The sequence below is a fragment of the Pogona vitticeps genome, chromosome 6, assembly GCF_051106095.1.
Source record: "Pogona vitticeps strain Pit_001003342236 chromosome 6, PviZW2.1, whole genome shotgun sequence".
In the NCBI taxonomy this organism is placed as follows: domain Eukaryota; kingdom Metazoa; phylum Chordata; class Lepidosauria; order Squamata; family Agamidae; genus Pogona; species Pogona vitticeps.
The window spans coordinates 85,935,274-85,948,399 of record NC_135788.1 but is presented as its reverse complement, the minus strand read 5'-3'; the positions used below and the strand labels follow the sequence as shown (position 1 = coordinate 85,948,399).

The 13,126-nt window shown below is 40.1% G+C and overlaps 1 protein-coding gene across 1 annotated transcript in view; it reads left to right on the top strand.

The window, feature by feature from the left end:
* Positions 1-13,126, top strand: part of BRCA1 (BRCA1 DNA repair associated) — a 66,119-nt gene that overhangs the window by 38,936 nt on the left and 14,057 nt on the right. Inside the window, exons 13-16 of the mRNA XM_020796093.3 lie at positions 2,903-3,243; positions 7,432-7,519; positions 9,831-9,908; positions 11,167-11,207. Of these exons, the coding sequence (XP_020651752.3) occupies positions 2,903-3,243; positions 7,432-7,519; positions 9,831-9,908; positions 11,167-11,207 (548 nt within the window). The remainder of the gene's footprint in view (positions 1-2,902; positions 3,244-7,431; positions 7,520-9,830; positions 9,909-11,166; positions 11,208-13,126) is intronic.

The following is a 13,126-nucleotide window of genomic DNA, read 5'->3' as shown; positions in this document are numbered from 1 at the left end:
AATGATAAATATAATCAAAGATGGCTATATAGACACCAAATGTAATCAAAATACACAATGATACTTGTATTAGCAGTGTACAATAGAGATAATATTTTCTTTATTTGTATTGGAGCATTGCTCAATTTAAAATTATGAATATTTATGAAATATAAAGTTCAAACAAATTTAAAATATTGAAATTATTAGAAAATTTTGAACATAAGCGGTCCCCTTCGATAGTGTTGTCTCAGCCATTTGCTAGATCTCCTTTAGTACACATCACAGGATATAAACTGCATGTACATAAATGCTGCATTAATTGAATTTCTCCATATTCACAGCAAATTTGTCGTGTATCCAAGTAGCCCCATTTTATTTTATTATTTTTTAACCTTCATACTTTACTTCAAAGTTTGTTAAGAAGAATCCTCCCAGAAGAGTGGAAAGCACTGAGAATACACTCGTGTGTCCCCTGCCAACAATTGTGCAACCTGCTAGTCCTTGCTATCCTGAAGCATTGCACTTTAATAAATGTAATAATAAAGTATAAATAAAATGCAGTTAGATGAACCAACCAACTTAAATGCAGGGAAAGATAGTGATCTGACATCTCCAGTGGGGTGGACTTTCAACAGATGGAGCACTACATAATAAAAGGCTCTTTCCTTAGATGATGGCCTACAGATAAGGAAGGGCTTTGTTTTGTTGCTTTGGATTTAGTACAAACTATGAGGCTGCTAGCCAAAACAAGACAGTGAGATCTATGAGAAGTAGATCTACTAGTAGTAATTGAACTCATCAGTAAGAAGAGTTCTACAACGAGAGCAAAAAAAAAAAAAAAAGTACAGTGACAAGATGGCTAGTAATACGATGTTAGAACTGTTGCAGATCACAAGCTGATTGTGAGCCATGCAGTGCAGTGCAAAAAAGGCAAATGATAATTTAGGCTGCATTAACAAAAGTATAACTTCCAAATCCTGTGAAATATTAGTTCTTTTCTATTTGGCACTGTTTAGGTCTCATCTCAAGTACTATGTCCTATTCTGGACACCACACTTTAAGAAGTATACCAGCAAACTAACAAGTTCAGAAGAGAAGAAGGCAATGACTGGCAACTAGGCTCCGTGAGGAAATACTGAAAGAAATGGGCATGTTTAACCTTGAGAAAAAGAAGACTGAGAGGAAATATGATAGCACTTTTCAAATACTTGAAAGGTAGTCATACAGAGTAAGGGCAGAATCTGTTCTTTGTGGCCTCTGTGAATCACATTCTGGGTGATCTGTGCCTGTGCGGAGCCTCATTGGAAAATTCTAGAACTTCTGCGGTAGCAAAAAACACTAGAACAAGGCCTCTCCTCCCTTGTATAAGTACCTTGATGCCAAGGCTCCCCTTTCATAGGGTTGCCAGACATCTGGCGAAAGGAGGACATGTCCTACTTTTGAGGAGCATGTCCTCCATCCGGCAGGCAAAACTAAAAAACTTCAAAATGTCCCACAAGCCCAATAAAAAAAAAAAATCAAAGCTTGAAGTGGACATCCAGATATGTCTTATTTTGATCTTTGGGACTTTGTCCATTTCTCAGCCTCATATGGACTGTCTCATATTCTGGGGGTGAAAATTTGGGCCTTCGGTTCTACCCAAGTTACCCACTACTTTGTGAGTCACAAGAAAGACACAGAGACTCAGGTTTTAAAATGACTACATGGGGGGAGATTTTACGTCTTCAGATTGTGTCGTGGGTAGGATATTAGAGAAATTATTGGGGAAATAAATTCATTCAAGAGAATTTTATTTAGAGTTGATTTAGGTATAATGATGAATTAGTTAATTAAAGAAGAACTACTTCAGGTCTTACGGTATATTTTCTTGTTTTTAGAGAAGAAAGCATTTAACATTTGCTCAGAAGAATAAAGCAGAGGGAACTGGTATATTCACTGGTGACAAAAGTACAAATGGGGGACTGAGTCTGTAGATGTATAAAAATGGTAGCAATGAAGAATAGCACCTCTGATGCTAGATTTGTTTTGAGAACAAAGCAAGGCAAACATTGACCAGTTCCAAGCTGAAGAAAGTTTGGAAGTGCACACACTCAATACCTCAGTGTTGTCAATCCTACACATGAGTGGTTCATATTATACTGACTGTTTTACTGTTCCTTGTAACAGGTACCTTGTTTTCTAGGTGAAGTTCTCTAGAATCTAGGAGAGCCTGCTTTTTTTGAGCCTTTTAATACAAAGTATCTCCAGTAATCTTTTTTTCCATCTTACTCTGTTTCTTAATTGCTCTTTGCCTTTTGACTTTCTCTTAAACCTACCTCCATGTAAGGGGTAAGGGTGGTGTGATTCTGAAAATTAATCTGGATTTTAAATTATCTGTTTCTTTTTAGTCCTGGCTGGGTTTCTTAGAAATTATTTAGGCAATTACACATCACAATATATGAAATGAGATCCCATTTCCCACAGTATGATCTGATTCACTTGCATGTTGTATTTATATAATTTGGTTTGGCAAAATATTGTTTATTTCTGTTTTGGAAGATGTGATATGAGTTTTGGATCCAAATTCTACCATCAAATTATTCTGAAGGGTTTTTCCCCCCGTCTAATAAATTGCCAGCTGTATTAGAAAGTTCTGCCAAGTGTGAAGGTCTGGTTTTGTAGTGTCAGAATCCATGTGAATTAGGTAGCTTAGGAGTCTATGTAAACCATGAAACTAGCTGATGTTTGCATGAGTGCCCTCTTGGCAGAGTTACTGTGAGATTGTAGGTCTTTCCCTTGAGAAGAGAAAGGCCACAAGTACTTGGATCAGAGCTTGGAAAGTTATTTCTTCAAAATAACCCATTCCTGTTACTCTAGTGATGGAGTCACTCTAGTCACTTCTTTTAATACCATAGTAATTCCCGCCCTCCTTTTGTTACAGGAAATAAAGTAAAGTTGACACCTGAAAGCAAACAAAGCTTCCTCGCTGACGTCTCCATCACTGTCAAGAGCACCCATTGCATTCCAGACAGTAATTCCACTTTGTCATCAAAGTCAAAAGAGCCAATTTCCAATGTTTTGACCCCAAAGGCAGCAAGAGGATCTCCTGGTGCTACACCAGGTACAGGTAGAAGATCAAGTCATGAGAGACAGGGAGGGCTGGTCTCTCCCTTCACAGCTGCAACATACCACAGTGCCAGGAAAAGGAACGCAAAGAGCCCTCTCCTCACCAGCAAGAGAAATATGTCTCTCGTGGCATCAGGACTGAACCAAGGCGAGTTGGTAAGTATCACTTGATATGCTTCTATGACCCTCTTGTAGCATGCATAATCAATGCCAAACCTAGCATAGTCTATAGAGCAAGGGTCAGAATCTCCCATTCAAATCAAGTCCTTTCTTTTTTTCCCTTGTAAGCAGCTAGTGGAAACCATCATGCCCCTTCATTTGGCTCCATGGCTGCTATGGAAGAGTGTGTTCTCTGCTTTCAGAAACATTGCTGGTGGAAGGGTTTCCAGGCAGAGGGCTCCTCCCCTTAGCAATTAGAAGGCTCTGTGTATTTATTCTGTCTTTTTTATTTTTAACAAGAAAGAAAAAGAGGGTGGAAAACAAGAGAGAGTTATGAGTAGAGGGTGATGACAGCCTCCTATAGAATCCAGCAGTGGGGTAGGGCAGTGGTGTGATAAAAGATTTGTCTGGAACCAGATAAGCTGTCAACCCACTATTTGAAATTTCTAGGACTGGAGTCAGAATTTTATGAGCTTTCTCCATTGGGGTTGAAAAGTTACATTAAAATGTTTACGTGCCACTGTCAACCTCCGTAGTTTGAATTATTTTATAGTTTGCATTTTTCTTCCTTATTTTGTGAGAATTAACTATTGTTGCTTCTGTCATGTAATGGCATCCTATTATCTTTGTGAGGACCAAGTGGAACATCAAAAATCAAATGTCTGAGTTAACCAGATCTCTTATTTAGTCTACAGAGAAGCAAGTCAGCCCCAAAAGGGTAGGAGGAAAAAGAGGGTGTCAGGCCTGATACAGTCATAACCAAAAATATTGGCACCCTTGCAATTCTGTCAGAAAAAGAAATGAGGCATTCAGAGAACAGAACACAGTCCCTACAGTCAAACATGGTGGAGGTTCCAAGATGTTTTGGCGTTGCTTTGCTGCTTCTGGCACTGGATGCCTTGACTGTGTGAACAGTATCATGAATTCTGAAGACCACCAAAGAATGTTGGGGCGCAGCGTAGTGGCCAGTGTCAGAAAGCTGCGTCTCCACCAGAGGTCATGGGTCTTCTGACACACTTCAAAAAGCACTCAGAAATGGTTACAGACAAAGCGCTGGAGAGTTCTGAAATGGCCAGCAATGAGTCAAGATCAGAATCCCATAGAATACCTGTGGAGAGATCTCAAAAACAGCAGTTGGGAGGAGGCATCCTTCAAATGTGAAAGCCCTGGAGCAGTTTGCAAAAGAAGAGTGATCCAAAATTCCAGTAGAGAGGTATAAGAAACTCATTCATGGTTTCAGAAAACAATTGATTTCAGTTATTTTTTACAAAGGAGGTGCTACCAAATATTAAGTTAAGGGTGCCAATAATTTTGACCAGTGCATTTTTAGGTTTCTGTATGGGATTGTATCAGATTTGACTTTTCTTCTCTATTTTTTGTGTTGTTCCAACACAAACCAAAGAAATGAAAATGTGAGTACCAAAACATTTGCAACTGCAACAATTTTCTGAGAGAAGGGTTGCATTTTCTGACAGAATTGCAAGGGTGCCAATATTTTTGGCCATGGCTGTACAAAAGGTTGTATTGTAATGCATAATAATCTTAAGAAGGGATCTGAGAAATACTTTGCAGATTTAATAAATGCTCTTTCACTTCAGAATGTTTTAGGAGTTTAACTGCCTCTACTTGCAGTTGCCTTTGCTAAGGAAAGATGGCAGTTTTTCTGTCTGAGGAAAAAGCAAGGGTGTGTGAAGTGCCTATGACCATGCAATGAGTCGTTATATAGGATGGAAAGTTGTTGGGATGTCATGCTTGAAAAACAACAATGTTTTGTACTGTAAAAGTAACCAAAGTTCTTGGGTATGCAAGACAGAACCCTTTATCTGCATAAACTACAATTTTTCTACTTCCAAACTGAAAATTACCAGTAGGCTGGTTGTGTTGCAGATCTCATCAGGCACAAGCAGTTGTGCTGTTCGTACAAACCCTTACACAAATGCTTACACAACAAAATTATAGTGGGTGGCACCCTTGCACAAACTCTGAAAATGTGCTACACCTAATACAACGGGATATTGTTCACTGCAGGCCCTTATTTCAGGTTTCCTTGAGTAATAATGGATTATCTGAATGTATTTCAATCTAACTGTAGAATTCCATGATATTGCCTGTCATTTAATTATGTAGCAAGTAAAGCTACATAAAACTCATAGAATGCAGTTTTGGATAAGGTGATGCTGCAAAATGGGTGATTCCAAACTATTTCTTTGCCATCACATTCCAAGAAGACAGTCTAAACCATTTGTCCCCAAACTGAGGGTGCTAGATCTTGACTGAGATTTTCATAAGGAAAAAAGTTCACAAATAAAATTTATTAAAAATAGTGTTAAACTGTTCCAAATTATAAAGTGATTCTTTTTAACAATGGTAAAAGAGAGGTTGGGAGTTATGAATTCTCAGAAATCAAAAGGGGAGGATGCTGAGAAGTTCGAGAAACATTGTGCTATGTTCTAAAGCCACAAAAGTGAACAAGTACACACTTAATCAACACAACACAGAGGTGTTTCTGGACCTATGTATAAGGAGATCAGATTAGGGATGTGGTGGCGCTGTGGGTTAAACTGCAGAAGCCTCTGTGCTGTAAGGTCAGAAGACCAGCAGTCATAAGATCGAATCCACACGACAGAGTGAGCTCTCGTTGCTTGTCCCAGTTCCTGCCAACCTAGCAGTTCGAAAGCATGTAAAAATGCGAGTAGATAAATAGGTACCACCATGATGGGAAGGCAACAGCGTTCCGTGTCTAGTCACACTGGACATATTCAATTACAGTGGTACCCCACTAGACGCTTAACACACATGACGTCAAAATCACTTAACGATGACTTTATTGCGATCGCAAAATGGTGGTTCCAAATGGGGAAATCCGCATTACGTTGATTGGGAGCCTGCTTTGCGAACCGCTTGTTCGCTATACGACAGTTTTTCCGGTTCCACAAAATGGCTTCCCTCCACAAAATGGCTTCCCTCCCTTTACAAAATGGTTGCTTTCCGGACCCCTGCTTCGGAAAACAGCGATTTTTAACAGCTGATCGGCAGTTCTCTATGGGCAATCTTCGCTGGACTATGAGGTATTTCCCCATTGGAATGCATTGACCGGTTTTCATTGCATTCAGATGGATTTTTTCGCTTGACAATGATTTAGCTTAACAGCGATTTTCCTGGAACAGATTATCGTCGTCAAGCGGGGCACCACTGTATGTTTTCAGCTAGATTATGTCTAACCGTAACTGGGGCCAGGTATAAGCAGCGTCTGTTACTACAACTTATGTGTATTTGGTCTGTTTCCAGGCACAGTTCAAAAGTGCTGGTTATGATTTTTCAAACTTTTTCTGCTCTGAGATATGGGCACCCACGGGAACACCTTGTCCTGCTTGCTATTATAATCCTCTATAGAGGCTCCTACTAGAGATGGGGGGATATGAATATCCCCACACAGGTGGCATTAACGAGGGGCCAGCCCCATGGGGCCAGACAGTCCACTCACTGATCTGCCGCGGACAGCGTGATTCTGCCAGTGGCTCTGCAGCGTTTGATCTGCTCGCCACTCTTTGACAAGACAAGCAAGGCTTGTCTTCCCGCCTCCTGCCAGGAGTGGTAAGCGGATTGCGAGTTGCGGAGCCATTAGTAGAATTGTGCCGTCTGCATCAAATCGGTGAGTGGACCGTAGCCCCATGGGGCTGGACCCTCATTAACGCCACCTGTACAGGGGTATTCATATTTGTAGATGAATACTCCCATCTCTAGCTCTTACTAATACCTGATTTGCATTTAGCTAGAACATGAGAGGAACCTGTTTGCAGCTCCATGGAAGTTCACATGGGGAAGCCTGCCTAATTTCTCTGTCCTGCTATCACTTTGAAGCCCTTTCTTCTTCAAAGGGTATTTGGCCTATCAAACTGTTAGCTTCTTAATTTTTTATACTTTGTTAACTTTAGAATTAAATGTTTTATCTGATCGATCTCTCTTTCTCTCTCCCCCATTCTCTCTGGTTATTTTTAAATGTTTGTTTTACTGTACAGTAGTTAATAATGCAAATATTTTCAGCCACATTATCTATTTATATAGATAATGGGTATGTACAATCCTTAAACAATTAAAAAATTGAAAGCTGTGTTGAGAAGTCAGCAATATCAAGTGTGCTGATAAAAACAGACATTTCTAATTCAGTATTTACTTTGTTTCCAGCGTGTAGTACAGAGGTTTGCAAGGAAAACTGAGAGTGTTTGGTCCAATAAAATTACTGAAGAAACAACCCATGTAGTAATGAAAACAGGTGAGCTGGAAGCACAAAAGAGAACTTGGCACCTTCTTGAGTTGATGGGTGGGTGCAGTACTATTGGGGTGCAATTTACTTATTGTAAAATCTTATCTCTTTGGGGGACTTTCACAGAGGTCTATCAGTAGTTATTAGCCATGAGAGTTAATTGGTTACCCCAATGTTCAGTGGTGGTTTTTTCTTTCTTTCTTGTGGTCAGGTGCTGGATAATGTTGATTTCTTGTTTAAAAAGATTCATTGATCACTTTCATACCCACTAGGGCCCATAAAGTATAGTACAAATAAATACATTAAAATTGCCTAAAGTAGTTTTAAAAGCTAGTTATAACAATGATTAAACAAAGCAGGTTTGACGCTTGCTGGAAGCTGGAAGCTGGAACCAGCTTGGCTTACTTGGGAGGGAGTTCTGTAACTGAGGTGTTGCTATGGAGGAAGCCCTACCCTTGTATGCCCCTGTCTAGCCTCTCAAAGTGATGGGACAGAGAGCCTCTGCAGAAGATCTCAAATTCCAGGCGGATTCATAGAGGAGGAGATGGTATTTCAAACATCCTACATTGCTGTAATCAACACAGAATGATACTGCCATCCTACCATTGCTCATGAATAGAGATGGGGGTATTTGTATTTGTATGTGAATACACCCGCACAGGTGGTAATAATGAAGGTCCAGCCACATGGGGCCGGACGGTCCACTCACAATTCCGCTGCTGCCACAAGCTCCGGGAACCTTCCTATCACTCCGGAGCTCGCAGTCGGCTTCCCACTCCTGGGAGGAGCCAGGACAACAAGCCTTGCTGCCAGGTTGAAGAGTGGCTCACAGATCGCAAGCTCCAGAGTGATAGGAAGGAACCCGGAGCTTGGAGGAGCAGTGGAATTGTGAGTGGACTGTTCGGCCCCATGTGGCTGGACCATCATTATCGCCACCTGTGTAGGGGTATTCATAATACGAATACCCCCATCTCTGCTCATGGACATTCCGCAGGCATCTATGCAGCCATTCCTGTTGAACAAGGAATGCTGGCATAGCTGAACCCATAGTATGAGAAAACAAGGCAATTCTAAGAGGGCTTTGAGGGGCATGAGTTAGAATTCAAACCTGCCCTTTCCTGTTCCCATTCTGATTCCATTTGACTAAGTATGGTATTTGTCCTTGTGATCAAACTATACAACCAAGGACTTCCCAGTGGGTGGGAGGGACAAAGTGAGCAAGTTTTTGAGTAGAGGAGATTGTTGTCCCATCCCATGGCTACCAAAATAGCCAATGTTTTAAAAGCAAATATATGCACTGTTTTATTGAACAATTTTTCACTTGACAATGCCAGACTCCTTGACAGAGGATGTGGAGTGATATCACCACTAAGAAGGTGACAGTCATGAATTAACAAGGACATTCCTGAAGTAGAAGTATAAAAATGAGAAACCAATTTAAGCTGTGTCAGGTAAAAACACTTTAATTGTGTAAGAATGAAAAACACTCTGATCTGAAAATGCAGTCTGTGAATCGATATAATACACAGACAAGAATCTGGCAGATCTCCCTAAGATTGCTTGCTTGATCTTTTGACCCAAGATCCAAGTAGCTGTGTATCTGAGTGGTTCTTTGTGCTCACCAGGTCTGGGCTGTCTTTTATCCTAAGGCTCCCTGTCACACAGCCAACGTCTTTTGGAGCTGGAAGGTATCTTTGAAAACATAGGTTGTACAAACTTCTTGTGAAAGACAAGCAAGAAAAAAAAATCCCACTAATCCTTTGCTATGCCTCAAATTATTTGTTGACTCCTAGCTATTTTGATACAGATAATAATAATTGTGTGTCATCAAGTTAATTCTCACTCATGGTGACCCTTTCCAAGGTTTTCTAGGTATAGGATACTCAAACATGATTTATCAGAACCTTCTTCTGGGGGTGTCCTGGGGCAATGTAGCTTGCCTAAGGCCACACGGGCTGGCTGTTTCCCCAAGAAGCAAAATGGAAAATTGAACTCCCAATGCCTGGCTTTGCTACCAGTTATTGAACTCACTGAGCTATTCAGCCACTTTTTAATTAACACTAAATGAAATGGTTGTTGTGGGCTTTTCGGGCTTTTTGACCGTGTTCTGAAGGTTGTTCTTCCTATCGTTCCCTGAGTAGACTTTGATATGCACGGTGCTGTCCTCTGAAGATGCCGGCCACAGAGACTGGCGAAATGTTAGGAAGAACAACCTTCAGAACACGGCCAAAGAGCCCGAAAAACCCACAACAACCATTAGATCCCGGCCGTGAAAGCCTTCGTGAATACACTAAATGAAATCTTTCTGCTTAATCTTCAGATGAGGATCTGGTCTGTGAGCGGACATTGAAGTATTTCCTAGGTATTGCTGGACAGAAATGGGTGGTGAGCTACCAGTGTAAGTATGAGCATTCAGTAAAATCTCTCTGCCCTTTCCCCTTGCACATTGCACATTGTTAAGGTTCATGACAAAATAAATTATTTTTATTTATTTTATATGTATTTTATATGTATTTTTTTGTATACAGTAGGATCCCCCCCATATCAGCGAGGGATCTGTTCCAAGCTCCCCTGCAGAGGCTGAAAACTATGGATAATAGTGAATACTATAATAATAAAAAATACTATACATAGCATGATCTCTGGCTTCCTCTGGTGGCTAGTTCTGGTAGCTTACATCATTAGAAATATGTATTTCTGGAATTTTTCTTATTTTTAATATTTTCAGACTGCAGATACGTGAAATTGTGGATACCGATCCTGTGCATACAGGGGTCCTACTGTACCTTATATTCAACTCATATCTATCTTTCTGCCTAAAGGAAGCCGGCAAAACCAATAAAATCCACCCATCAGAACTTATTAATAAAAAAACTTAGCTTCAGCAGAGCAAATTAGCTCAGGAAACCAGAGCTGCAGTTCCAGCCCAGTTTTCAAACACACCCTCCATTGTCTTCTTTAAATTTAACTTAAAACAAAATTGCAGGAGAACTGATACTGAATTTCCCAACATTATGCCCAGCTTGGTCCTACTGCACCTCTATGACCATTTTTTCATTTCCTTCTCTCCAACATTTGGTTTATGCTCTGTATTTGAAATCCCATAATTGCACCATTCAAATGCGGGATTCAACCACAAGCAAAGAATTCCACATTTGGGAATTCCCCCTTTAGCCATTATGTCTTGAAAATGTGGAGAATGTATATTTAGGAAGTTAGAGTTTCAGAGTTCCATATAATGTCATATCCAGAAGGAGAGTGAATTTTGGAAAGCCTGCAGATGGAAGCAAATTTTGATGAAATCCGCCTATGTTCATTGTATTTGTGTTTTCCCTTGATGCTGTTTTTGTGTGTATGCATAAATTCCTCTTAGAAGGGCCAGCTTTTTATCTGTGCAAGTTGGCCATAAACTATTTCATGTAATACAGCTTTGGTATTGAAGAAAACAGATCTGCAATCTGAAAGGAATTGTGCATGTATGTGAAGTTTCTACCACTATGCAAGTAATACTGGCAGCAGATAGTGTTACTTAAGTATGGTCTTACTCCTTTATACCACATTGATACAGATTTTGTATGTTTCTTGAGGTAGACATTAAAAATTATGTTCCAGTTGCTAAAAGGATCTGATAATAGATTTTATCTGATCTGTCCTAGGGATTGAACAATCACTCAAGGCAGGAAAAGTCCTTAATGAGGTATGTCTGATGTCTGCACTTATAGGTTATTTGCTCATTTGTGAGTTTGTTTACAGAGTTATTAGAGGGAACTGGAAAAAGGCTAAGTAGAGCCACTACAGTACTTATTTACTGTGGTCCTTCAATTTCCCACCATTTAAATTCTAAGTAGATAGTTGTGACTCAAAATGGAACAGATATGTGGGGGGGGAGTTCTGGATTTACTTGTGATTTTCTCTGTTTCAAGCAAGGAAGAGGGTATCTAACATTGAAAAAAGATTGTTAATCTGTGTTTATGAAAACAATATCCAAACTTAAGCTGGATGGGGTAGGGCTTTTCATATCCACTAAGTAGTGTGTCAGGGCATACTGAAAATAACAAATGCTGGAGCAAACATCCACAACACTGATACTGCAGGCTGTCCCCCAGAGTAACCAACTCAAGTGCCCTTTGTCAGTTGGAGTAGATTTTGAGCTTGGTCCTTAGTGGGGGGAATAAGGACATTTGTGGTGAACTGAGTTTCCTGCCAAGCTGCTACACAGTGGGTGTAGGCTTGGCTGTTGACCACATGGAGATGTAGCCTTTCCAGAGGTATTCCTAAACTGAATACTAAGGCTGCTTGGAGGGTTTCTTATCTTCTTTCATAGTGGTAGGGACAGCCTATCTCATCATGAGACTCTGGACAAAAAACAGTTCTGTGGTGTTCCCAAACAATCGTTTTTGTTGTTGTCATTCTGATCCTGATTATTAATTCAATTTATACCTGACCCTTCCTCATGAAAAGCCAAGGCAACTGATAAGTTGTGTAAAACAAAGTTGAGATAACGTGTTATAAACATCTATAATCACAAATCTAAAATCGCAAATTACACACATCTAAAATTAAAAACATATAAAAGATATATTATAAATGTGTGCCAATAATAAAATGATACAGAAGGGCAGCAGCCAAAGTCAGTTGTACACTTATCTATTTGTACAAGCTTTTGGGGAATAAGTATGTTTTTAACTGGTACCTGAAGGACAGAAGCAGCTGCATGTCAGAAGGAAGTTTTGGAGCTGAGGTGCCACCACTTAGAAAGCCCTGCTGTTTGTGGTCACCCTTGCATTCTGTAGCATTGTTGGACACCATAAGCAGAACTTATCAGCTGATTTTAAATCTTGGGTAGGATAATGCTGGTTGAAGCTACCCTTTAATCTCAGTCTTGAGCCATGTTTGCAGTCCGAGAATCAAAGAAACATTGACTAGATATGTATTTTCGAAGGCTTTCACGGCCGGGATCCGATGGTTGTTGTAGGTTTTTCAGGCTGTTTGGCCGTGTTCTGAAGGTTTTCCGAAGGTTCTGAAGGAATTCTAACTCCTGTCCTCTTAAGATGCAAGCCACAGAGACTGGAAAACATTAGGAAGAAAAACCTTCGGAACACAACCAAATAACCTGAAAAACCTACAACAACCATTGACTAGATAATGTGCCGTTCACTCTTCCCTCCCCAGATGCAGAATCAGTGTTCCTTCGAGATACTGTACATTGTATGCTAAAGGTACACCCAAGAGACATTTCCTGAGAAGACAGTGCAATGCTCCTTTATTCTTAGGCATTAACCACATGGCTCTGTAATGAGATACTCAAAGGTTGCAATAGCTTTGTCTAAGCAATCTTTATCAATATTCTTTTTCCTTTGTTAAGGCGGAGTGAGTAAAAGTGAATATTTGAACTATATTTCCCAGAATCCATGCTGGCTAGGGCATTCTGGGAGTTGTATTCCAAAATGGGTAACTTCCAAGCTTTAGAACTGAAATTATGGTTACGGCTTTCAATCAGCTTTTCTGCCTAGGTTGGTTCTCATTCTGCAGTAATTTTTTGGCATTAATACTTGCAGACAATTGGACAGTTCCCAGTTTTTCACCTTCTCTCCTTGCCCCATAATTTTGAATGAG